At 43.8% G+C, this 27,929-nt stretch overlaps 1 protein-coding gene across 1 annotated transcript in view; it reads left to right on the top strand.

Annotated features, from left to right (window-relative positions):
* Positions 1–26,788, top strand: part of LOC107118726 (pyroglutamylated RFamide peptide receptor-like) — a 44,904-nt gene extending 18,116 nt beyond the window's left edge. The window contains exons 2-7 of the mRNA XM_015421081.1: positions 4,674–4,832; positions 7,654–7,715; positions 17,583–17,818; positions 19,177–19,274; positions 23,440–23,651; positions 26,696–26,788. Of these exons, the coding sequence (XP_015276567.1) occupies positions 4,674–4,832; positions 7,654–7,715; positions 17,583–17,818; positions 19,177–19,274; positions 23,440–23,651; positions 26,696–26,788 (860 nt within the window). The remainder of the gene's footprint in view (positions 1–4,673; positions 4,833–7,653; positions 7,716–17,582; positions 17,819–19,176; positions 19,275–23,439; positions 23,652–26,695) is intronic.
* Positions 26,789–27,929: the final 1,141 nt, after the last annotated feature.

The following is a 27,929-nucleotide window of genomic DNA, read 5'->3' as shown; positions in this document are numbered from 1 at the left end:
ATGAGAATCTGAAACAACTTCTGAGTGATGCGCTTGCCCCAATTGCAGATTTAAAAACGGACTAACTTATAAGCTTAATGGATGTGGCTTATAGAGCCTACTCTGTGTACATCAAGAAAAATAATCTGCCTGGGGAAATAGTGGTAAGATTCTCAAAGAGACATGTGCAGGATCAAATACTGAAAGCAACATCAGGAGCACCCATAAAAATTGGAGACAACACCATCAGAATTCTAAAAGATATTCCTTTTGAAATAAGAAAAAAGAGACAGAAATATAAGGACTTGATTATGTTCTTGCAAACAAACAGCATTCCTTACAGGTGGTTGATTCCCGAGGGCGTCCTTTTCAAATTAAAGGATAAAAAAGAAAAAATTGACTCTGTTTCTAAAGCACGTGAGTTTCTGAGACTGCAACTGGGAGATTCAGGAGAGGACGGCAGAGAGGACGAGGACAGTGGCCCCCAAACAAGATTATCAATTGAGGATAAGAAAAGGTAAAACAAAATAATGGCTGAAGAACTCTGAATTGTGCTTTATAAGCTTTTATTATCGAGGATGCTCTAGTGACTCTTTTAAAACAGTGTAACTAATTGATATGAGGATTAATATCATAGCTTAATCGACCATGTTCAGTGTGATTTTAGCATTTTTAGACTAATACTGATATAAGCGATTGAAATGTTCTCCTATACTTGGGGTTTTAGTTAGTAGTGGCTTTCTTTCCTTTCTCCCTTAGATGTACTTGTCCCCTCCCTTTTTTCATTGTAGTTTGTAGTTTATAGAAAATGCAATAAAAAATCCCCTCCAGGAGGCTAAAAAAAATATTCAAGAAAGCTCAACAATGATTCATTGAAAGCAAAACCAAGAGGAAAGACACAAAATTAATACATTTGTTGCAACGGACAGACAAGTCCCATAAGCAAGTAGAGGAGTCCTTAAAATCATCTAAGCCGGCGTTCTGGCTAAAATGATGTCATCCTCATTGACTCCCAGAGTCCTCCCACAAACCGAGTTGTAAAACAATGCCCACTGATGAAAGGGGGGGAAAGGCTCTCTATGAATCAGTTGCAGGGAAAAAACAACCAGCCTGCAGCCAAGAAAGGAGGACCACTGCCCATCAGAAGGAAGATTATCATTTTACAACCTCCTCTTGGATAGCCGCTGCTGCCAATTAAGGCCAAGTGGTTAACTATTATTCACAGCTGTAATGGAGGAAATGCCAGACTTTTACAGGCTCACTCCCAACATCCAAGCCAAAAGTGTTTTGCAAGCATTAAGTCAGTATTCGTTTAAAGAGCCTGAGCTATCCAAACAATTTACACTTCTCAGTTTCAAACACCTAAAGGGGAATGCACCTCAATGACAAGTAGTGTTTCCATACACCCCTCCACACCACTGGAGATATGGCAGATCCCTGGAGCAAAAAAGGCAGCTGTTTGGTTAACAAGATATTGGCCATTCAGTGGGTCTGCAATACAGTTGCTGGGTCAGTCAAACTGTTAATCAAAATGGCAACTCACAAACAAGGTATGGATTTTTTGTATACTCAAAAGAGTTCTCCAGGTATATGGGAAAATAGTATGTTGGGTTTTTTTAAGGAGACAAACCAAGAAATGCTCCTGATGATGGCTTGTTTTCTGCTCCCAGCATATAAGCCCCCCAAATTGTTTCTAGGCCAGCAATTCAAGATGAGCTTTACCAGCTGCAACATTCAGAATGACGGGCTGAGAGCTGCTGTTTCTACCACCATCTTCAAGAGATTGCAGGGAGAGGGCTGAAACCTGAAGAACAACAATTCCAGCAGTTCACACTGAAGCTTAAAAAAAAAGTGCACCCCCAAAATCCCCCAGAGAGAAAATTTACCAAGAGACAGCAACAACCACAAAAATCATCTTGTTCAGCAACTGCATAGGCATACTATATCCATTCTTCTTTATAGTTTATTCTGATAACTATACTCTCCTTCCTCCCAAAGATGTTCTTGTTACAGCATTTGAAACACTCAGGTGTGTAATGAAAATTCCAGTTTTATGCATAAAGGCAGATTCCCTCAATGAATGTCATTGGGGTGTGTGTGTGTTACATCTCTAAGAGTACAAGCACTAGAACTCAAGCACTTAAGCATTATCCTTGGAGAGACATATGAATACACACATCCTATCACACAGCTTAATCTAGAAATACACTTCCTACCCTGGCTGCAATTTGGGGGGGCAGAATGCAGAGAAAGATGGCTCAAAGATGTGTACGTTTTTTTACAGTGTTGCTAAAGGGATAAAAGAAGCCTCCCAATTCCTTTGCTGCCTCTTGAATTAGCAAGAGATAGGCTGTGTTAGTCTATCTGCCGTAGTAGAGAAGAGCATGGGGCCAGTAGTACCTTAAAGACTAACAACTTTTGTGGCAGGGGATGAGAGCTGCCACAGTGACTGACGAAAGCTTGTACCTTGCCACAAATTTCATTAGTAGTTAAGGTGCTACTGGACTTAAGCTCTTTTCTCTAAAAATAGCAGTTCTTCTGCTAGGAGCAGGAAGCTTCTACTCTTTATTCAAGGTATTTATTCTACCAAATGCATGCTGAGGTACAGTTTATTCAGGCAAAGAGAAGGACAATAGTCTTTGAATCTATAGAAATTATTGGAACCAGTGTGTAGCAGCTGAGTTTCTTGTAGACTCAATGGTGCATTTGCCCTGATGAGTCTGGACTAGTATGTGGGGCTGAACCAATAAAAAAGTGACTTTTTGAAAACTTTTGCAACTGCAGTGAAACAAGTCCCTGTTTCAGCATTTTGTTTCAGGAAAAAGTAATTATACACAGGAGAGCAAAGTTGCTTGGTTTGCTCTCTCTGATTGAAGCTTCTGTTTTATGCTATTTTGGTTGATCCTAACAAAAGATGTTAGATAGCTTTTTAGTTAACCAGCACTAAATTGACAGACTGGCATCCCAGAGAATTTTGGCCTTTAATTGGCCAGTATGGGAAGTTATACTGGACTGCCGATGGTAGCAACTGGGGCGGGGGGAAGATCCCACATTCTTACCCATGTGTAGTCCACTGACATGTACTTTACACTGGCAAGGTGTTACTGGCCATTCAGCAGCTGAATACCTGTACATTGCTAACCTTGCCTCCAAATCAGATGTGGTTCTGGCTGCAGCCGAAGCTCAACTAAACACCTTAATATTTGAGGCATACAGAGTACCTAAGCTATTCCCCTTAGCTGAGAGCTGCCGAGACTTCAGACACAGCCATGATGCTCTATGAGCCCTGCCATGAGCATAGAGGAGACTGAGGACACAGTAGAGTGTGGGCACATGGATCTGGTACCTCATTTGAAGGGTCTCAACACTTTGCCTTGGTAGCAAAGGTAGGCACCAAATCTTCTCCCCCTGGGTGGGCCACAGAGTGCTTTTCCTGTGGTTGTACATTGGTAGTTTGTGAGATCCCTCATGGTGACCCACATCTGCAGAGGATCTCTTTGACTCACCATCATTTTTAGAAGCATCTGGAGATTTGGCCAAGCTAAGGCAGAGTTGTGTCCCTCTGTGAGTTCCTGCTGGTAACGTTTAGTTGTACACTCAAGTAAGCCACTTACATGAGCAGTCAATGTTCCCCGTCAACCATACCAAAGTCTAGTGTCATGACCAACTTTTACTGTGCACAGTAGGTCCATATGATGGATTTAAACTGCAGGGAGATAAACTGGAAATAAATCAACCACTAGAGGGAGGAAAACACATGCAGAACAGGAAAAAGACCCTGAAGAAACAGGAACCTAACAGCGAGTAAAATGAGAATGCAGAAAAGCCCTTAGACTGAAGCAAGCATCATTTAAAGTGCCTGGTATATACTGGAAGAATACTGCCCAGCAGTGTTCCCTCTAAGCTGAGTTAGTGTGAGCTAGCTCACAGTTTTTTAGCCTCTGGTTCACACTTTTTTTTGTCTTAGCTTAGGAAGGATGGCTCCAGAGCAAACTAATATATGCAGTAGCCAAATCGCTCGCTCACAGCTTTAATGCCAGTAGCTCACAAAGTAGAAATTTTGCTCACAAGGCTCCACAGCTTAGAGGTAGTGCTGCTGCCCAGGTATAAGTCTTCTTGCAGAGCAGATGTAAAGCAAAACCGAACTGCCATGAGTAGCTTTCCATTCTTATCATTGCAAAGGGTTTTAGGCCTTCCTAATGGTTATATTCTGAGAGGTAATTCCATGAGGAAAAGTGTGCCATCTACTGAAACTCACAGCCAGCAGGTTCAAAACTGGCAATAAAAAGCCCTGCTTCAGACAATGCATGAATAAGTTGAGGGATTCAGTGCCACAATATACGGTAACTAATGTCTACTATTGTAGATGGCTTTATAATAGCATCAGTCAGGCTACTAGACAATGAGCCCGTCAATGACCCTTAGCCATGATTGCTCAATAGAACCACAATGTTAAGAAATGATACTCCTCTGAACATCAGGCCCTGGGAATAAACAACAGGCTTCTTCAATGGCATCTGGTTAGCCACTGTTGGAAAGAAAATGCTGGACTGAATGGACCATTGGTCTGATTCAGCAAGGCTGTTCTTATTGATCCTTTGTAAAGATTTCATTACAAAAGTCCATTACAGTAAGTGCAATCCTAGCTCCTTGAAAGGATTGCTCAGTGCATTAAAATGTAATTTTCTCCCCAGGCCCCTTTGTGTGCAAGATGGTCCCCTTCATACAGACCACTGCTGTCGTCACTAGCACCCTGACCATGATGTGCATTGCTATAGAGAGATACCAAGGCATCGTCCACCCCTTGAAGATCCAGAGGCAATACACAAACAAGAGAGCCTACAAAATGCTTGGTATGACTGGGGCACATGAGATGTACACTGGAGGGGACTAAAACCAGTGGGATACAGCTTTTTGCCTCCAAGTACTTGTTTTAGATTCAGATCATGTTGGCAATGGCTAGGTGCTAAGGTTACTCCAATGGTCTGGAAAACTGAAGAGCAGGAAATCCATTGCTCCCTTACAATGTTCATGGGGAATTTTATGGGGAAATGAATCTTTGCACTGCAGTCATACTTGAACCAGGGAGCAATTAGTTTTGATTCTCCCTTAGCCACAAAATTCACTGGGTAGCTTTCAGCAAATCACTTTCAGCCTAACTCACTTCCCATGGTGCATGTGCTGTTGTGTGGGCAAAATTATAACCACACATATGCTGTCCGGAGCTTCTAGGGAATTAAAGGGATAGAAATGTGACAATACATTTCTCAGCATCCTTTGAAATACTGCATATGATCTTGGGACATGGCTCTCAGATTGTGCACTGTTCCATTAGTGCACCAGAAGCATTTCGTGCCAACCTGCAGTCCATAGCATTTTAAGTTCCATGAAAGGCAAAAGGATAATAAGGGGGACTGCAAAGCCAAGAGCCTCTTTAAGGCCACTTCCACATGGCAGGAGTTCTCTGTATAGTTCTTGTTGCCACCCATGTGGCAGTTTTCTGCCTTTCAAGTCACAATCTCCATCACCAGAGAGCTTTCTTCAGGCTTTTAAAAAAACAGTATTTGCTATATCACCATAGCAACAACAACATTATAAAAACCATTACCATGATCTAGAATAGATCCTCTGACATCCCAGCAGGCATTTTAAAAAAATACATCTCTATCTCTTTTCATCACAGAAATATAAGAGATGCACCATTTTTTTTGAAACCTGAAAAGTATCCTTTGGTTGTGCAGGGGGCATGGCAAAGAGATGAAGCAAGGAAAATGTTGCTAGTGTTGGCAAGTCTTTAAAAAAAATGCTCACCTACTTCACCACACATTGTGTAAATATTGTATCGAACCAAATTTGAGAAAGCTTGCAGCAAAGCAGGGGAAAACCCCAAAAGCAGATTATTATAGAGTATGATGTCATGGATGCTCCAGTTTGGATGCCAAACCAGAGCAAAAGCCCCATATAGAAATATCCTAAGTCTTGGCCAAGGTGGTTGTCTTTTGCCCTTGCCAATAAACAGCATGGGTTTCAAAACATAACTCATAGATCAGTGGTGGCTTTCAAAGTCAATTCCAGGGAACCCCAGGGCTTCTCAGAAGCTTATCAGTAGTTCTTTACTGAGAGAAGGAGAAGCTCAACCTCAAAGCCAGCCTGTCTGTGACTATGGATCTTCTCCTGCAATTAACCATGTGTGGAAGTGCATCGAGTGTCTTCTAGGTCATATTGTCTATTCACACAAGACTGCAGTATAGCCATCATTCAGATGCCCTGAATGAATATCTGAGCACATGTTCCTAGACTATACTGCATGGCCAGTGCTGGAAACAGGAAGAGCTGGGATTCAGCCGTAAGCCTTCAAAAGTGGATGAAGACTCTAATGTGGCCCCTTGGAATTCTGACACATGGTGGTGGGCACTGCCACAAAATGGCTGCCACAGGGGGCAGAGCCATCCACAAAATGTCAAGGAGTGTGAATATACATAACTGTAACAGTAACTCTACAGCATTTCAGGCGGAAGCTCTATTTAACAGGATGCCTTTAAAATGAACATACTGTTTTAAAAATGTTTCCTTGCATACACATTTAATAATAATAATAATAATAATAATATACTTTATTGTCATTGTACACAGTACAACGAAATTAAAGGTGCAATCATTTCAGTGATCTACAGCCATACACACTCCCTTAAGGCTTACCTTCAGTCGTCCAATCAGGATCCTTGTACGGTGGTGGCAGCTGCTGCCAAAGCAACATTTTTAAAGATTTGTACATCCAATCAGATCTCGTGGCCAGTTAGAAGTGCTGCTTGCCCAAAACCCTCGTCTTGGCAGGCACCAGGAAAGGTGGCAGTCAGTGGCTACCATGGACGCCATGTCAGGGACCCCAACATACGGCACTGTGAAATGAACAGTTTATAACAGGTTTCCTATTCCCAGCCTTTTATTGGCCCTGCCTGTAGACATTCACAGAGGTCACCTTCTGTGGTTTCTCTGTTACTGCTGCGGCTGCCAATACAAACACAGCGGTCTTCCACACGGTCAGTTTCCTCACATTTTCCTGTAGCCCCTTTCCCTGTAGTGATATAAGGGCAAAAGTGTATCTCCTCAACAAAAAGGGATAGAGACTTACTTTTAAAAGAAGATCGAAAGCTAAATGAAGTAAAATGAATTCAGAAGACCTATATAGACTGTTAAAATGCTACAATGATATGTCAATTGCCAAGTTAAAAACAAAAAAGTCCTCCGGTACCCGGGGTTGGGCATGGCAGCCATGGGGGAGCTGGAGCATAGAAAATGACACCATGTGGGCAGGACTGGGATAATCCAGACTTTCCCATCCACATGGACTCAATGAAATAACCACATTTTGTTCTGAGGAACTGATTAGACTTGACAAAAATTTTAAATAGCATGGAAGCCTTCTACAGTTTCTTGTTTGCCAGGAATGACTGATGCACCAAAACCAATTCTTGTTGTTTCTCAAATTGCATATTTTCTATTATATTATATTGTAACTGATATAACTTGGCATTTCATTCTGAAGTAGACTCAAAACAGACACATTCATGAAGATTCCAAAGTAATCATATCTCTCTCTCTCTCTCTCTCTCTCTCTCTCTCTCTCTCCCCCTCTCCCTCTCCCTCTCCCTCTCCCTCTCTCTCTCTCATAAGGATGTGTTTGGACAGTGGCAATCATTGTTGGATCGCCTATGCTTTATGTTCAGACTTTAGAGGTAAGCTGCAGTCACAATGAAAGAAAATGCATTTCTTAAAGTGCTTAATCAAGAAGCTATCTGTCCAGAAGTCACATTTGTTCATGCTGTCTTTAAAAGTGATTACTTTCTAAACCATACTTTTGTCAGTGAACCCGAATACTCATTAATTCAGTAAAACATGTCTCAGTTTTGTAATCAGCACAATATTTTGACAGGGTAACAACACATTATACGCCTGCGCCATGACATAGTGGGCTTTTAAAACAAGTATAGTTTGAGGCTTCCTCTCCATTTCCCTCTCCTGTGTCTTAACTTTGCTGCTCCCTTCCCTTATATATTTGATAAATGTTTCCTATCATGTGTTGCAAAATGAAACAGCTGGTGAAAGTCAGAAACGGTTTTCACTGGTTCTACCCTGTGATCTGACACCAGTGCAGCATCTGCTTTCCATCACTAAATAAAATAGGAGGAACTCTACAGGGCTGTATAACTGAGCAATAGTTATTGTTTTCGTCTACAGAGCTATGCAGTAAAATGCATAGGATCTATTTATAGGCTTATGCTGTAAAATACGCAAAGTCTTCATAGACTAAGAAAGCAGATGGTGCTATGCCAAGTTATACTCACTGAGGGGTTCTCCCGAGAAGCTCTTCTAATTAATTAAAAACAAATCAAGCAACATGAGCTTTCCTCCTGTTCAAAGCAATATAGTAAAGGAGTAGCATAAATGACAATGGCCAGAAGCTCAAGACAGTCAGAGGCCGGTTTGACACACATATTTCTTGGGTCTGCCCCCCCCCCCCAATTGCAAATTTAATTTTGGCTTCTCCATAATACTTCTGTGCTTCTATCAACCTTTTGGGGTTTTCTCAGCTCTGCTCCAACTTTTCCCAAACCTGCTTTGATACAATTTTTCCAGGAAGATTGGACCCAGAGTAGGTCTGGGAAAGAGTAGTAGAAGGGAAAGTGTGAATTTCTGTACTTCTTGACCCACATCTGCCCCATTTCCCCTCCTGCTTGGCAATTCCTTCCTCCTACCACTGGCTGGCTTTTTGATGGTTTTAAAAATAATTATCTGTAGTTAGGATATTCTTATACTGTAATGATATCCTCACTCCTGATAGTTGAATAAAAGCATGATAAAAAGCCCAGTACTAGGGAGGGTTAGGGTGGGCTGGAGAGGAAAGTATAGAACAATTTTCCACGTGGAAGCTCCAGTGCCCCTTTGCATTCTCAGCCACAATCAGATCAGAATGAGGAATCATCCTCATACAGAAGCAAAGTGAACCTCCAGCTCCTGCTTTAGGAACTTTATCACTTTTCCTTGATCTTACTGAGTGGGGATCTTCTATTTATCTTCAAACAGAGTTCTACCTGGAGGTGTTTCTTAATTTCAGCAAATCTAGTCCTGCACCCTTTAAAAATATCCACATGATATTCCTACACAAATTACACTCCATTCCTACACAAATTACAAACATTACAGTTTTTTTCTGCTAAAAAAGTCTGCTTTTCTTAAACCTAAAAAAAACCCATTTCCCAGGGTGACATTTCTGGCACAATCTTTTTCATATGTCCAGAAGGAAAAATACATATTGTATTTGAATGAAAGGAAACTCCCTCTTTTTCTGCATTTTTTCAATATCATGGTTGACACCAACTAAATTGAGTTTTTTAAAAAAATTGGGGGGGGGGTCAGGGCAATGTCATAGCATGTTACACAATTAGAACAATATAACTGGCAAGTGGTTCTCCTCAGCTGTCTCAATTAGAGTTTAAAAAGTTCCTCAGGTGCTCTCTCTCCCCTTCCCCCAAGCAGTTAGAAGGCTATTAGTCTTTTCAGTGTAGAGGACCACGATGGAACACCCAGTACCTTCCATCAATTAGCATTACTGAAGGATTTGACTACTGCCATATTCTGAAGCAAAGCTGTGCACCCAACTTTTTTTTTAAGTGGACAGAGAATTTTGATAGCAGCATCAAAGTGAGGGTGGGGTGCAATCCCCATCTGGTGTGAAAGGGAAACAATAGCTAATAAGGGTGAAAAATTGATTACCTCATGCCGCATGGAATCTCTGCTGCAAGTGTGACTTGAGCAATGATCACACCAGCTACCTGACCACCACCCCCTCAGTTATTTTCCTGAATGTCAAAATTCAAGTTGCATGTTCCTTGTTGCAAGGACCTGCTTTTGCTTCCATCACTGTGCCTGGTACATTGATTGTACTTAGAGTTGCCAGCTCCAGCCTCAGAAATTCCTGGAGATTTGGGGGGCAATGCCTATGAAGGGGGAATCTGGGGAGGAATTTCACCTAGAATCTATGGTATAGCATAGAGGCTGCTCTCTGAAGCTGTTATTTTCTCCAGGGGAGCAGACCTCTATAGTCTGGAGATCAACTGTAATTTCTGGAGGACTCCAGTCCACACCTGGAGGTTGGCAACCCTAAACACACTACATAACTAGATAATAAATGGCTGATGTATAATTGGGTCAAGGGTAAATCATTTCAGCAGACCTAGCTGTGCTCGTTCTATTCCCCTATGTGTTTTTCAATCTTGGCTGTTTTAAACTTTATGTATCTTAATCTGTGTTTTGTTTTTGTTGATTGGACTCTGTGATTTTGTAATCTGGTTGCTGGATTGTTAGCCACCTTGAATCCAAGGAGATAAGTAAGATGGGATAGAAATACTTTAAACAAATGAAGGCATAGTCATGTCCAATACTGATTGGTAGGGAGGGTGATCTGGATTTTCCCACACAGGATGCTTCCTTGAAATAGGGTTGTCAGGTCCCTCCTGGTAACTGGCAGGAGATTGGGGGGGGGGGCTTACCAGGAGAAAGAGAAAGGCCCAGGCCAAGTCGCCAGTGTCACACAGGAAGTGATGTCATCATGCCAGCGACTACCTGGTGATATTCTGGGTTTTGCGCAAAAACTCTATGGTAAAACCAGCTTCTACCATAGAGTTTTTGTCCAAATACCAGAGTATCACCCAGAAGTCACTGGTGTGATGACAGCACTTCCTGTATGATGCCAGCAATGCGGCCTGGGCCTTCTTCTTTCTACTGGTAAGTCCCCCCACTGGCCAGCTGATTGGTGGCTGGGAAGCAGGGCCCAGTGGTGGGAGACCCCCCACCTCCACCAGGGGGTCTGCAACCTTACCTTGAGGGAAAACCTTTAATCCTGACACAGGTCTCTAAATGTTTCAAAAACACGGTGAGTGTTCAACTACATGTAGAGAGGTCAAGTAATTAAGAAGCATTATCTTTATTTAGTACATTTTAATGAGAGTCCCTTGGACTGCAAGAAGATCAAATCAGTCAATCCTAAAAGAAATCAACCCTGACTATTCCCTGGAAGACCAGATAATGAAACTGAAGCTCAAATACTTTGGCCACCAAATGAGAAGGGAGCACTCACTGGAGAAGACCCTGATGCTGGGAAAGATGGAAGGTCAAAGAAGACGGGGACGGCAAAGGATGAGATGGTTAGACAGTGTCATAGATGCAACGAAATTGAGCCAACTTCAGAGGACGGTGGAAGACCGGAAGGCCTGGCGTGATCTGGTCCATGGGGTCGCGAAGAGTCGGACTCGACTGTGCGACTGAACAACAACAAAATGCATTTGTAGATGTAGATCATTCACCAAAACCACCAAGACATTTTCTGTCCCAACCTCTGTAAGGGGGGGTGGAGCCCCCGCTACCGCTGCCCCCTGTCACCACCACTCGCCATGGCGGTTCATCCCTTTCCCACAAGGAAGGGGTGTTGACCTTCCTCTTAGGGAGCTGGTGCCATCTCAGACACCAGCCGAGGGGGTTATACCACCCACCCCCCCACTCGCCTGCCTGGCCTGCATTCCACTCTCTCTCTCTCTTGGCTTCCTCCTCAGGGAGATGTCAAGCCATATCCTCCTCGACGGGAGCTGTTACTCCCTTTTTATACCCTCCTTCCCCCTTGGCTCCATCCCGCTCCCTGGCTCCACCCCTGCTTAAATCAGTTGACGCTGGGGGGTGACTATGTGCTGCTTGGCCACACCTCCTCCTGGCTCTCTCACTGCCCGCTGTCACTCGTACACCCGCCCTAACCCCGGGTGACACCATCCAACCCCCTTGGAGCCCACGGTTCTGGGCCATCATCTTCGGCGCACTGCTGGGTGGCATGCCATCCCAGTTTGTTTGCCCCTTTGACACCAGGTGCCAGGTAAGCGCCACCTCCTCCTCCTCCTCCTGTGGCTTCACCCCGCCTGGGTCGGGCAACGCCAGCTCCATGGGGTGCTATGGTCGGGCCTGTAGGGGTTCGCTCCTGGTGGGCATCTTCTCCTCCAGGGACAACCCCATAGGCCAAAATTGTGAAGGGCATATCAGGAAACCCTTGAATTGCTTCCATCACATTCCCTAGAAATGGTTGGTTGAAAACTGGCCTATAATTTTATTTCTTCATGGCAGGTTTCTCTAAAAGTGGACAAATTACTGTTGGCAGAGTAATTAACACAACGATGGTGCACAACCTGATTAAAGAGTAGATAAAGGTTTATTTAGGAACTAATATACTTGATAGGAAAGAGAGGAGACAGAGATAGGCTCCTAACTACATCTCTAGCTGAGAGAGAGGGGAGATTGAGTGTGGAACTTCTGAGAAGGAGGAAGAAATTACCCTAAGAGGAGCAATCTGGAGACAGACTTAATAGGAGAACAAAGCTTGAGTCCAGTGACAACTTTAAGACCAAGAAAGTTTTATTCAAGGTATAAGCTTTCATATGCATGCACACTACTTCAGAAAGTATCTGAAGAAGTGTGCATGCACACGAATGCTTATACCTTGAATAAAACATCATTGGTCTTAGAGGTGCCACCTGGACTCAAACTTTGTTCTATTGCTTCAGACCAACATGGCCACCCCACCTGAACTTAACAGGAGAGAGAAGGTGGTAACCTCACTGTCCTATCTGCCTTCTTGCTGCCCCCTGCAGGGTCTTCTTCTCTTCTTTGTACACCAGACATTGTCTCGTCCAACAATTACAACCTCTTTTAGAAGCTTCAGGAAACCCCTCTGAAAAGGAAGCATTGATCATTTTCATCAACAGAACCACACTCTCTATAATGAGACCTGTCAGATTTCACCAAGATTTCCATCAGCACTGCCACAGACACCTCCCAGCCGACCTTTATTCTCCCAGTTCTGGGGGAAACCAAATAATGTGAGGGATGAAAAAGACACCCAGGAGCAGCCCTGTTGGTTGTTTCAAAGACTATCATTCTAGGCCCCCATTAAGGCTTCGGCAAAGCCATGGTTAGATTCTCAAAGTCCCAGATCATCCAGTGGTCCTACTGGAGGCAGGCATCACAATGAGTCAAATTATCCGTAGGGAGGTGAAGCCACAACCATCTGAACCTTCAGCAGAAATTGGTCTGACCATAACATGAACTATATATCAAACCCTCTCACTAGACCACCAGAGACCTGCTTAGTGCAAAAGAATAAATACAGCATGTTTCCTTTTTCATGTGTTGGGCCTAAAAAACACCAGGATGGGCCCATGGTAGGCTGAGCAGCCATAACATTCTCAGTAAGGCCAGATGAGGCAGCCACCATGTGAATGCTGAAATCTACCCAGAATTATCATCCCGGGGATCTTTAACACCAGTCCAGAAACCACCTCCCCCACCGCCAGCACCTACCAGTCAGGTAATTGAAAGTACACAGGGAGGATACTGAGTCTGTCTCTGGAGTCTCAACAAAAGGTTCACACAGCCAAGCATGGCACCTGTTTGCACTGGGAATCTGCTGATAGAGAAAGGTAACATTTATAGCCACCCTTGTATGTATCCAGTAATTTAGTCTGAAATATTTTAATCTTACTAACCTCACACAGGTGACAAAAGGCCCCTTCTTTTCCACTTGGCAAGAGGGAGTAATTTAGCACTCCCAGCTTCAGTAATTTAGTTTTTATGCCAGAAAAGATTAGGTACAGAGAAGCTCAGTTCCTCCTCCTTCAGCTCCACACCTCTTCAAATGAAGTCACACCTCATCAATTAGCGCTTTTATCTACTGAGATGAGTTCTTCTGATTTACAACCCCAGCTTCTCATTTTCCACTTTACAAAGCGTAGCTAATCTATCCAAACTGCTGGGCGTGTAGAAATTTTATTTCCATATTAAGCGTGCAGCTCCAAGAACTGTAAAACAGCTCATTAACAGAAAGAGCTGGACAGGAAACCACTGAAGAGAAGCAAAGGCAAACCCAGGACTGTCTTTTGCAGATATTCACAAGATTACTAAAAATTAGGGTTGCCAACAACTGGGGTGGTGGTGGTGGGGAGAATGTCCCATCCCTTTAGTCACCAGGTGAAAAACTTCAAGTGCCCATTTCCATGAAAAGCATCAACTGACCATTTCTGCATATTAAGCCTCTGCTGAAAGGGTCTCCCTGCAAATCTCCTGGAACATTCCAAGGCGAATCTGGCAGCTGTGCTCCCAGCTGTAACTTGTCCAACACACCATCAATGAATTACAGCTCATCCTGGATAATCTCTCTCCCAGGCAGACTTTTATTTGCTTATAGAGACAGTCTCTCTCCCAAAACAGATTCTTGCCAACAGCAACAGATCACCTAACAGAGAGACAAATCCAGGGACCAGACCCTGCAACAAAGCCAGATGCCATATCTGCTAAGGCAATATTATTGCTGGATCTTGTAACATCAGCGACACCATCTTGAATGAGTCCACTTGCTCACCCTCCAGTGCCATGCCGTGTGGCAACAATACCCATCTGAACTTCAAAGGAAAGTACCAGCATGAAACTGCTGAGCTGGAGTTCATCAAGAAGTCTAATACTAACTTCAAAGAGAGTTGGTATTCTTCACTAATTACAGGTGTTTAACTTAGTGGAACTAGGGAGATTGCTAGTTACTGCTATTATAAATAGCCTCTGTACTTTTTTCATTAATATTTTAATTTTACACACGTTTCACTCTGTACTACTTTCCTTTCGTGGACTTTTGATGCCGAAGTTTACAATTTCTTTTCCTTCAAAACCTCACCTATATGTATGTCTGCCCTAGTGAGGACAGTGAGCGGGCTCCATTCCACAAAAGGAACAGGATAAAGACAAACCTCTGAAGATAACTAATCAAAGTACAAAGGTACTAGAGACTGCAACAATAAAACTTGGTGAATTGTGAAGATTACACAGATACAATGCACTTTAGCCCATTCAGAAGTGATCACAGAACATATAATACAGGTGAGAATGCAGTTAGAAAGACACACAATGTAAATACAATATAAAGTTATATATAATAAACAACATTGGCAACAATCAATCCTGACACTAGCACCCAGTCATATATGGTATTATATACAGAATACATACTCAGTTTTGAAAGAGTTCTTCATCAACAAAAACATTCTTATAGAAGTCTATATTCAAGCTTCAAGTCCCACTAGATTCATATAATTTCCTGGTCCGATAAGAACAAATAACTCTGCAAGCATAGGTCTATAAGAACAACTAAAGGCTATAAACGATCTTTTAAAACTTAAATGAAGATTGGATCACATCATACCGTACTGTATTCAAACCAAATCTGAAAGGGGCTGTATGTAACCTAAAGATATCAACTACCAAGTATCAAAATACTTTTTTTAAAAGGCTGACAGCTAAAAATTCAAACTTACTGTGAAAATCTGCAGTCATCTAAAAGGGAGAAACCATGCTGGCACCTTACCATAGCTAAGTCAAAGCCACAGTGAAAACCAGCTTTGACCCAAGAGCCAAGCATGCTCATTACAAAATAGCTAGTGTTGTTATTTAAAGAGACAGAGGACTAACCAGGAATCCCTTTAGATGACTGGAGACAGGTCCATGTGGTCATTCAGGCCTTCAAGCTGTAATGAGTCGAAATGATGGATCCAGAATGCTTCTCGCTGTAACAAAAGTTTGTTCATACTGCAAGAGATGGGGGTTGTACATAAGGCTTCTCAGAAACAAAGAAAGATGTATAGATTTGTGACACTTTTATAAAAAGGAGGACACCATTACACACTTGCCTGGATAGCCCAGGCTAGCCTGATCTAATGAGATCTTAGAAGCTAAGCGTACTTGAATGGGAGACTATCAAGGAAGTCCAGGCTTGCTACACAGGGACAGTCAGCCACCTCTAAATGTCACTGTCCTTGAAAACCCTACAGGGTTTTCCATAAGTTGGCTGTGCCTTGATGATAGTTTCCACCACCACCACCATTCTCTGGCACAGAATTTTGGGGTTTTGTGGCCAGATTCCATGGATGCTATGTAAAGGACGCCAATGACAAACCACCACTGCTAGTCAATTGCCTTGAAAAGTGTGCAGGGTTGCTGTAAGCCAGCTGTGACTTGATGGCACTTCATGCGTGCAGACAGAGTGCCAGTGGTGCTTCCAAAGTCCTATTTCTAATTTTGCTACAAAGAAATTGCCTTCAACAACAAATTGCATACTCTTGCCTACATCTAACAAATTGCATGGACATATTAGCACATAAACATCTCAAGTGGAATTATGGTTGGAAACATGTCTTAACCTAAAGGCCCTCTTTACACAATATTGCAGATCCCCTGATGAAGCAATGTGAGAAATGCATAGGGCAGGGGTGTCAAACGTAAGGCCCGGGAGCCAGAACTGACCCATCCAGGACTCTTATGTGGCCAGCGAGCAACTAGTGCAAGGGAGGGAACGGGAACCTGCTCAGGGGTGTGGAGTGGGAGGACCAACTTCAATTGTGGCTTTGGCATGGTGGAACAACCTTGTCTGCAACAGTCAAATAGCATGGGAGCACCAGTCTCCAATTTGCCCATATGGGTTTTCCTTTGCACACATACCCCACCCATGGGGTCTTGCAGTGACAATACAACAACTCGGAGCCTACCAGATGCTGTCCTTTATATAGTTTATATCTCCAGTACCTGGCATTATGTTTTATGAAACACATGGCCCGGCCCAACAAAATGACATTTATGTCAGATCCAGTCCTTGTAAGAAATGAGTTCGACACCTCTGGCATAGGGCTCATCACATATTAGTAAACTTTCTTTCCCACTGCACCATCAGCTTTTGTTATCCTTCTTTGTTTTGTTGATTGGTGTGGTGCTGTTTTTCAGTTTGTGGGATTCCTTGGCCGCTTTTTATGGAGAAGTGGCTGCTAAATACTCTGAATAAATAAGGCGAGGGTGTTACAAAGACACAAGAGTGTTGTATTCATGTTGGAATATAGAATAGACTAACTAACTAATATAGAATAGACTAACTAACTAATATAGAATAGACTAACTAACTAATATAGAATAGACTAACTAACAATTGGGCAATATAAAAGTGTTGTTGTTGCTAAATCTGTGATGATTTATTCAGGTTTGCAATTCATCACTTGAGTAAGGAACAGACATGTCTGAACCACTCCTTTAACAGAAACATTAAAATAGAATTTGAATTTGCAGTTGTACAAATCTGATGGCCACAGTGCAATACAAAGAATTGCAAGATTGCAAAAATAGAGACAGATACCCTGAATCCTGCATTTTGTCATGTAACATGGACTTTGATCCAAAAACGGAGCTTTCAGGTTCCACTGCCTGCAAACTGAATTCTGTTATCAGGTCTTCTGCCCCATTAAAACTGAGTTAACCTGAAAAATTTGCTTTTTAATGCCTCTGTGTTTGGCCCACCAGGTCAGATTTGACCCCATCATTCTTCTTCAGAATACTTAGACCAGGACCACCAAGTGGCCAGAGGAGACAGGAATAACCACCCCAGGCTCGAGTTACAACAGCTAGTGAGCGATGGAACAGGGAATATGAAGTGACAACATGTCCTACATTTCTGAATGAGGATTCTTTCTCCCTCTCAGGTGAAATATGACTTTCTTTATAACCTTCACCATGTCTGCTGCCTGGAGTCCTGGCACAGTGTCCAGTTGCGTCGTGCATATGCAATCTTCATCTTGGTGGCCTTGTTCCTGGTCCCTCTGACAGTCATGCTGCTCCTGTACACCAGGATAGCGTTTGAGTTGTGGATCAAGAAGAGGATTGGTGACTCCTCAGTGCTGAGCACCCTCAGCCGCCATGAAATGGCTAAGATCACAAGGTAATGGACTGGCTTAAAACTGTCTGTTTAGATTAAAAAATGGATGTACATGAAACAAGGGCACATGCTTTGCATGTGGAAAACTGCAGGAATGGGAAAGAAAGCTCTTCTAACACCTAGGAAGACCTGACTCAGCCTCTCCCAGTTGGACGCTTTATAGACCATGGGTCCTAGTACTGTGATGTTCCTATCCAGATCAAAGGTGTTTACATGTGTCTGCTTTAGGTTTGCCCACTCTGGCCCAGGAAATTCCAAGATATTTGGGGTTAAAATTCCAAGATATTTGGGATTAGGGGAGTTTGGGGAGGGATTTCACCTAGAATCTATGGTATACCATACAGTCTTCCCTCTGAAGCTTCCATTTGCTTCATGAGAATTGATCTCTGCAGTCTGGAGATCAGTGGCAGTTCTGGAAGAAGGATCCAACTGGAGGTTGGCAGCCCTAATGTGCCTCCTTCCCTTTCACACAAAAGAGACCGAGGAGAGAAACTGCAAGGATAAGAAAGTGATTAGAGCAGCAGAGGAGGAGAGGTGAAGAGCTACTTTTAACTGCTTGGAGAGTGACTGGTCAGTCCTGAACGAAGTTTGAGTCCAGTGGTGCTGTTAAGACCAACAAAGTTTTGTTCTGGGTATATGCTTTCATGTGCATGCACATTTCATCAGTGACCTTCTGCCTATCCCTCCCTGGCTGAGAAGAACAGATTGAACTTCATGAGACTATTTTATTTTATTTAAAACATTTTTAATGTTTTAACATCAGGGTGCCCAAGGTGGCACACATAAAAACAACATTTTAAAATCTAGATTAATTCAGTAAAACACATAGCCAACAATACCAAAGGAGAGCCTATAACTGTTATTGGCGTTAGGCCAAACTAAATGAAAAGCCTCCACCCACCGGTGAAAGATACCAGCAGGGACCGACAAATCACCTTGGGGAAGAAGTTCCAAAGTTTTGGTACCACGATGAAAAAGTCCTTTCTCAGGTCACCACCCATCTAGCCTTTGTTGGCAGGGCCTCCAACAATGAGCAACCAAGATAATAGTAACCAGCATTGTGGCAACTTAGAGGTGGTCGTAGATTGCCCTCTCAGCTAATCACATGGTTGGGAAGGATGCAAGAAAAATAGGACTGATCTCTCCACCACCACCTTCTTCAGCGCACCAGGGCTGATCATACCAACAGGAAAAGGGTGGATAGCAACTGGGTTGGCCCACAGGAATCGGGAGGCAGGTACCAGCCTGCTTTTATCTTTGGCTTAGTGATCTTGGATGAGGCTTCTGCATTCCCAGGGATGTGCCTGAGTTTTCCCACCTGACCATCTTACCCTGACCTCTCCCTTTGTGACTTTCCCCAGGAAGAAGAAACGAGCAGTGGCAATGTTGGTTATCGTTGTGTTGTTCTTCTCTGCTTGCTGGGCACCTTTCCATGTTGTCCACATGTTGCTTGAATACAGTAAGTAGGTTCAGACTGACCAAACCAAGGCTGAAATCCGTCAGGACTCCAACCAGAAACAGGTCTTGATCTAGTCAGTAAGGGCAGTAAACAAAATGAGTTACTGTCTCCATGTGCATTTCTTTCTTTCTTTTGTTATTGCAAACATTCATTTCCATCTTCTCAAAACACTTTCCTTCCAGCTGGGATGATTTTCTCAGAGACTAATTTTCAGGCAGCTAGGAGAAAGAGGCCTATTTTTATATGCAATTTAAGTACTTTTTCTTTTTTTTTGCTGTAATTGCTTTGGACCTAGCTATGCATTGCATTTTCCCCTATGTACATCCCTGGGTCTGGTCATGGATGGGTTCTGGAAGCTCCATGCTTCCCCACTGAGGGGCTGCATGTGTACTGATAATGCTACACATCAGTCTCCCCAACAGAAGAAACAGTGGCTCCCTGGGACATTTCAGTTCAGGAAAATGGCATGCGAGGGAAGCCCAAGCCTGGGAAAGAAGCAAAGGCCCAAGAAGTGCAGAGCTTCCAGAACATGATCCAGAGCTATACCCATGGAAAATGTAATATGTAGTTAGGACAGTTTGCCATCCAGTTGCAATGAGATGCTCTTGTGTTGTACACTCAAAAAATCTTCCCTGCTAAATGTCAGGTAGAGAGGAAAAGAAAGTTTATGGGCTCTAACATTCTTGCCTGAAGAGTTGGCAGAAGCAACATTTGGTGTATGTGCACACCCACAAAGGCAGGCAGCAGCGTTTCACAAGGAGACATTTGGGGAGCATGGCAAAGTGGCCACAGAAGTTGTGGTCTGACAGCCCCAAGGAGTAGGCTATGATTCTCTGGTTATATACCCATTTCTGGTCAAAATGTTCTACTGTCTCTGAAAGTGCAGATATCTGAGGAAGAGTTCTTCTGCAGTGCAGAAAAAATGTCAGGCACAACAGGCAGAGGGAAATGTTGAGCCTAAGAAATTATGGTATGAAGGGTATGGTCTTGCACATACACCCCCTATTCCTGGATTAAATGAATAATTTTTGGGTAGGAACAAAAAAGGCTCTGTTCTTACTCTTTCCCCATTCTTCTAAGTCTGAATTATGCTTCAGCTCTCTAACCTAGATGGCTAGGCACTGGTATAATGAATATTAATGAATTTCATTTGCTTTCCTGTTCATTTTGTTATGATTTTAACAAATGGGATTGGGAAGGGTTCATTACTAATGCACATCCCAGTTAATGATCTGAATGGTGTCAGGGAGGGATCTGGCCTGTGCAGTCCCACCCTGGCCCAACATGAAGACAGGAGGAGGAGGAGGAGTACCTCAAAGTCCATACCCCACCTGAGAGCACATCGCAACCCCCGGAAGGAAGGCCCTAGCACACCAGTCAGCTGGAGATTCTGTCAAGGGAGCAACTGGAAATAGGGTAATAAGATCCCCACCTACTCCAATTGGAACTGTCGGCCTCTAGAACACCCACAGCCTCCCCCCACCCCGAGAATGAAAGTGGTGAGACTGAGCAGAAGCCTGGAACAGTACATGCTAGGCAGCCCAGGGTTTCTAGTTAGCCAGCCCTACTGCAGCAGGGGGGCCGCACCAAGTCCTCTGCTGGTTCAACATTCCACCCACATACAAGCAACTGCAACAATACTTGGTCTTACTGTTTCATAAGAATGAGAAAAAAATGCGCCATTTCCCCATGTTATTTATAATGTTATACAGTGTCTTAAATAACTCCTGTTTAAATGTTGGAATTTCAGTAAAAAGCTCCAAAGAAAACATGCTGTCTCCATGGTGGCTAGCAATTTCAGCATGCTATATTTATAGGTTATTTCTAGTACCTGTCTTCACAACAGCTTATCAAAGAGTTTTATATATTCAGCCCTATAGAAATGATTTGACACAGAAAATAAGAATAAGGCTGATATATATATATATATTATAAAACGATATATTAATTTAGTAACTACATAGGTTTAGGCACATCTTTGCTGCAGCAGCAGGCAAAAGACCAGCTTGACATTAATATCTGGAGGCTGCAAATAGGTCTTTGTGGATTCAGAAACCACCTACAATGGGCATCTTCCGAAGAAGATGGTTTCTACAATTTCTGCCAAGAGTACTGTAGTCAAAGATGCTGGCCAAGACACCAGTCTGAAAAATCTGCAATATCATCTATATCATCTATCTCCCTTTCCACTGTTCTTTGTATATTTCACTGGTAATCTTTGTATTTGTGACCAAGCGGCACAGTGTTTCCTCTTGCAGGAAGGCATCCTAGAAGCAGTCATTTCAACACTCACACGTTCAGACAGACTTCCAGGATGCATCCTATTTGAAGACTTTTGCAGACATGAGCAGAGAGACTGTTTAGTTCTTTGGGTTGCTGTACTTTGTGACTGGCAGTAGCAAGTCATCTACCTGGAAAAAAACTGAGCAAGATCTCTCAGTTGTCTAACCAGATGCATCCTCAGTAACTGGGCTCTTTACACAGTTGCTACCATGCCAAAAACAAAGCAAAATTTGTCCCACTTCTTGTCAGAGCAAGTGACAGTCCAAAGCCAAAGCATACCATGAAGCCATTCTTCCCAGGGGATTAATCCAAGCAGAAGACGTCTACGGTTCATTCAGAAGAGATGTGATTCAGCAGCAGTGGCAGCTTGTGTCCACCCTGTCTAGGGCTTAGGGTTGCCAGCTCTAGGTTGGGAAATACCTGGAGATTTGTGGGGGGTGGACTCTGAGGAGGACAGGGCTGGGGGCAGAATGCCATAAAGTCCAACTTTCAAAGTGGCCATTTTCTCCTGGGGAACTGATCTCTGTTGCCTGGAGATCAGTTGTAATAGCAGGAGGACTCCAGCCACCACCTGGAGGTTGGGAACCCTACTAGGGCTACTGCAGCTGGCTCAGCAGTGGTGTCCACTTGCATCCACTTCATCCTAGGCTTGGACAGCCAGCTTCTGGTGGCAGTTCATGTAGGGGGATGACCGCCCCTTGCTTGGACCCTGGTGACAAGATTGGTGTGGTGGAGGGTGGCAGCGGTGATTCTGGGGCCCTATCTTAGATATTTGCCCCATGTTCTAGAATCACTAAGACCACTCCTGGCCCAGTGAAGACAGCATAGAAGAAGAAAAAGAGATTGGATTTATACCCCGCCCTTCACTACCCAAAGGAGTCTCAGAGCGGCTGACAAACTCCTTTCCCTTCCCCTCCCCACAACAGACACCCTGTGAGGTAGGTGGGGCTGAGAAAACTCTTGACAGAAACTGCTCTTTTTCAAGAACAGCTGTGCCAAAACTATGGCTTGCCCAAGGTCATCCAGCAGGTGCAAGTGGAGGAGTGGGGAACCAAACCCAGTGCTCCCAGATTTGATGATTAGCGGGGTCATTGGCAAAGTAATCAAAACAAACAACAATCCTGGTTGTTCAATACAGAGTCTCCTGAAAAATTACACACACAATTTACACTATACAAAATATTATTTTTCTGATCCATCATTGCAGAACACCTGCAGAGCAAATTATATCCAGGCACTTTTGTTATATTGCAAGATTACAGCAACTGGATAATTTGCTATCATTATCCTAGCTGTATTGTTAGTGTCTTGAAAACACACACACACTTTTCAGATTACAGCTGCAAGCCAAGTTTAACTGAGCAATTAATATTTCCATTTATCTTGTAGACAGTGCAATCACAATTCTGGTGCCTTTGAACAGACGCCACACATTGAAGATAACACAAAATGTAGTTTGTAGAATGTAATTGAGTAAACATACCATTGCTTTAATGAAATATTAGCAGATGTTCCTTGCTGGCTTCAACACATGAAGAATCATGGCTCAGCAGTAGCCTTGAACTCAGAAGGTTCCAGGTTCAACCCCTGGCATCTCCAGTTAACAGGGTCAGTTAATGTAAAAGCCCTTAACCTGAGACTCTCAGTCAGAGTAGACATTATTGACCTGAACAGAACAATGCTCTGACTCAATATAATATTCATGATCCGTGCTTTATTTGTTTAGATTAGCTCAGCCTCTGAGCCACCTGGTCTGGTATGTCAAACAGTTACCTAGCAAGGGCAAATATGTGACACCCCTGACATGATTGCTGGGAAGAGAAATGATATGCAGAAATGCATGACTAATAAACTGAGTTTTCATCTGTTTATTTATTCACAGATAACCTCGAAGAAAACTACAATGACATCACCATAAAGATGATTTTTGCCATTGTCCAAGCAGTTGGGTTCTCCCACTCCTTTAACAACCCCGTAGTCTACACCTTTATGAATGAGAACTTCAAGAAAAACTTCATGGCCGTTCTCTTTTGCAACTCTAAGAGTCATGAGCTGGCCAACAAACAGGATAGCCAGCAGTTACAGAGAATCAAAGTGAGATCATCAAAATGTATCCACATGAAGAAGGGCCAACGTGCTCAAGGCCAACTGTGTGTAGAGAACCTGGAACTCTGAGTCTGCAATCAGGTGCCCTAAACAAAAGTCAATCTGCTGTGAGTTACCTGATTGGAAGAGTTCACAAGGCCATGTTGCCTAATAGACAGATGACACCCAAAACCGAGTGCTTGACTGAAATGTGTTTATCCAAGGGCAGGGATGCCAAATGTTGTTTGCTTTGATTTCTGGTGAATGTAGCTGTTTGGGGGGGGAGGATAATAAGAGGGATAAATATTTCATTACAAAATCTTCATATGTATTCATCTTTTAATAAATTGTTTACTGTCGTTATTTCCCTTCATCGTTTCTCCAGGATAATACCTCCCGTCTACAGATTTTTTTCCTTCAAGGAATGTTCCCAGCCAATCAGAAGAAGAGATTGGATTTATACCCCACCCTTCACTACCCAAAGGTGTTCCAGAGTGGCTTACAAACTCCTTTCCCTTCCCTTCCCCTCCCCACAACAGACACCCTGTGAGGTAGGTGGGGCTGAGAGAGCTCTAACAGAAACTACTCTTTTTCAAGGACAGCTCTTATAAGAACTATGGCTTGCCCAAGGTCATCCAGCCAGGTGCATGTGGAGGAGTGGGGAATCAAACCCGGTTCTCCCAGATTGGAGTCCGCGCACTTAACCACTACGCCAAACTGGCTCTCAGGGATCATGTAATGACATCACGGTGCTACATAGCCAATAAGATCCGGTTGTGTGCTGGTATCACTGGGGGAAATGAAGCAGAGTTAAAGTGTGATCAATACCTGCTGCACTGGTCATGTGGGTGACCCTAGCCAACCAATGAAAGTTAGACCTATAGTGAGAACAATGCTTGCTGCATACTCGATACCCTCCCAACCTCCCTGAAAAAAACTGCCAAAATACAGATGAAAACATTAAGGAGATTACTCACCACCACCCCTTAAGGCCTGGTCCTAGCAAGCCCCCGCCACAGAAAGACCTATGCTGCTTAGGTGCCTGGTAAGGCATCCATCTCCCTTGATATGTATGTGGCCCTAGTTAGGTGATTAAATGTATATGTGTAAACCGCTCCAAGCCTCCGGGAAGGAGCGGTATAGAAATGTAATGTAATAATAATAATAATAATAATAATAATAATAATAATAATAATAATAATAATAATAATAATAAGGCTTAACCCTACCAACAGCATCTACACCAAAAATATCTGAGAATCCGTACTGACATTTCTGAAAGGTGTATTTCTGCCATTCAATGGAAGTGCAGAGAAATCCCATATCTGCAATGAGACTTCATGGTGGGTTGCTCCACATGTGCAACCATAGCACAGCAGGTGATGCCAACTCTGGGAAATGCAAAGTGTGGGGGCAGCTGCCACTATGGGCATCTCTAGGCCCTTATCTGATGACTCATCTTCACAGTCATCAGGCTTAGAAAAACCTTGGTATAACAGTCCATGATTCTAGTCTACTCTTAGATCCCCTCCACCTTGCTATGAAGACATGGGAGAGCCAAGCTGCTGCTGGCCCTCTCTATGTACATAAGTGCTGACAAATTGCAAGTGACTTGTGGTGACCCCAGAAAGGGCCTTTTGAGGCAAGTGAGAAGCAGAGGTGGTTTGCCATTGCCTTCCTCTGCAGTCTTCTTTGGTGGTCTCCCGTGCAAGTACCAGCCTTGCTTAGCTTCTGAGATCAGATGAGATCAGGCTCTATTACTCCCCTTTCCCTTTTGGTGTAGTGGTTAAGTGCATGGACTCTAATCTGGGAGAACCGGGTTTGATTCCCCACTCCTCCACTTGCACCTGCTGATGTGACCTTGGGTCAGTCACAAGCTCTGGCACAGCTGTTTTTGAAAAAGAGCAGTTTCTGTCAAGAGCTCTCTCAGCCCCACCCACCACAGGGTGTCTGTTGTGGGGAGGGGAAAGGAAAGGCGTTTGTAAGCCGCTCTGAGACTCCAAGTGAAGGGCGGGGTATAAATCCAATCTCCTCTCCTCCTCCTCCTCCTCCTCCTATCCTTCTCTATCCTAAACGAAAAGGAACGGTGGCCTTACAGGAGGCCCTACCCTCTTTTTTTGGTATTTTGTGTGTGTGTATCAGTGTTCCCTATAAGCTGAGTTAGTGTGAGCTCTGGCTCACACATTTTTGTGTCTTAGCTCAGGAACGAGGGCTCCAGAGCAAACTAATTTATGCAGTAGCCAAATCACTCGCTCACAACTTTAATGCCAGTAGCTCACGAAGTAGAATTTTTGCTCACAAGACTCCATAGCTTAGAGGGAACATTGGTGTGTATGCATGTGTGTGTGCTTGCATGCCTGGAAGTCATGGTGACTTCTGGCAACCCCTACTGGGGATTTGGATATTTTTCAGAGAGGCGGCTTGATAGCCTGCCTCTGCATCCTGAACCCTGGTATTCCTTAGAGGTCACCCTTCCAAGTACTTGCCAGAGTCAGCCCTGCTTAGTTTCTGAGATCTGACAAGATTGGGCTTGCCTGAGCTATCCAGATGAGGGCAGGAGGCCCTACCCTCTTGACTGGCCACAAGTAGTTCAGACTTGGCTATCATCACCCTCTCATTGTCTACATGTATTTGCTATCAGGCAGTGTTCCTGATTTTCTTTGTAAGCTGTGTTTTGAAACACTGAGCCATTGATTGGGAAGGCTGTTCTTGGAGGGATTCACATCTGACCTTCTGCATAGATGAGAGCACAGAAAAGTAATATCAGGTGTTGCACATCCCATGGGTGGAGAGACCTTGAAAGGAACATGGAGACAAATGGACAACTCAGTCAACCCATATGCCACTGTCGTCACTGTGGCATGTTTGGCAAACTAGTCTGTTGTGGTGCCTTGCCCCACTTGCTTTGTTGACTCTGGCCAGGGCTACAGGCATTCCTAGACATACCAAATCATCCTCCACCATCTTTACTCAGAGCTGGCCTAACTGCAGTGGTAAGATGAACAGTTTATTTATTTGTCCCAAGATTCTGATTGTTATTGCAATATTTTTAGAGTATTGACTTGAGATCCTGCAAACCAGCATTCTTTGCAACATTACGGATAATACTGGGAGTGAATACAGCCACCTATAACCCGAGAGCATGATCCTAGAGGCTTCTGTGATGCTGCAAGAGGCCCAGGACCCATCTGATCGTGCACTGTAGGCACCTATGGTGACAAAGGCCCCTGCCACACGGCAGGGAAAAGACGGGGCCAAGTGCGGCTTTTAAAAGCCACGCCAAAAAAGAAACGCCGCGGTGGGATCCCATGGATCCCGGTAGCCACGCTCCGTTGCTCCCCGGCACGATCAGATGCCGGGGAGAAAGATACTAGTCGGAGGGGGAGGCTGCCGAACTGCGCATGCTTGAGCATGCACAGTACGGCAGGGGGCCGGGGATGCGACGGCGGCAAGACGCGCCGCCCATCCCACGGGGAGGATGAAGCGGCTCAACCGGATGAACCACCGAAGGTAGGTGGTTCATCTTTGACGCGCTTCATCGGGGGAAGGGCCGGATTGGAGGCGCGAGCGCGACGGCAGGCAGATGTTGGCGTGGGATCGCGCCCGTTTGCTGCGCTTCCAATCCGGCCCGCTCCCGGCCCAAACTGCCTCGTATGAACGGGGCCAAAATGTATCAGGCTGGCTCTATTTTAATTAGGGATCAGTTATGAGGATAATTTTATTTTAGTCTGAAGTCTGTTCTTGCACAGTTCTTTTTAACATGCTTTTCAAGTGGTAGGTGACAGACAAGCTTGAATTTATGTAAATTACTTTCTTTGCTCCTCCACTCCAGGGAGCTTTAAAAATTAATTAAAATGTCCAGTTAAACATAAAACCCAGCACACTAAAACAGCTATAAAATGCATCCAATTACAGCAGGATAATAAACAGCTCACAAAGAAAACTTACAGTGAATAGGCTTTCACCTGTCTTCCTTAAAAAGTCGGGTGCTTGAAAAGTCGGGTACTGAACCTCTCTCAGAGTTAATTACCCACAGCAGAAAAGGCTGGGGGAGGGGGGTCCTCCCTACCACTCAGACACACGGGAACTGTGAGCTGCACACAAATAAACCTGCAGGAGAAGAAAACAGAAAAAAATTACCACCTTCCATGGACATCCCCATTAGCTGTTCTTCAAAACACCTAGTCATCATTTTCTGGATAATAATGGTCTCCCCCGCCCCCTTAATGTGCTGAAAGGAGAGCTGTATTTGTTGGTCTTGTCTATCACCCAGAAGTCTGTTTTATC

Source organism: Gekko japonicus, unplaced genomic scaffold, assembly GCF_001447785.1.
Source record: "Gekko japonicus isolate JY-2015 unplaced genomic scaffold, Gekko_japonicus_V1.1 scaffold13, whole genome shotgun sequence".
NCBI lineage: Eukaryota > Metazoa > Chordata > Lepidosauria > Squamata > Gekkonidae > Gekko > Gekko japonicus.
The sequence above is the reverse complement of the archived record's forward strand: the minus strand, read 5'-3'. Positions and strand labels throughout refer to the sequence as shown.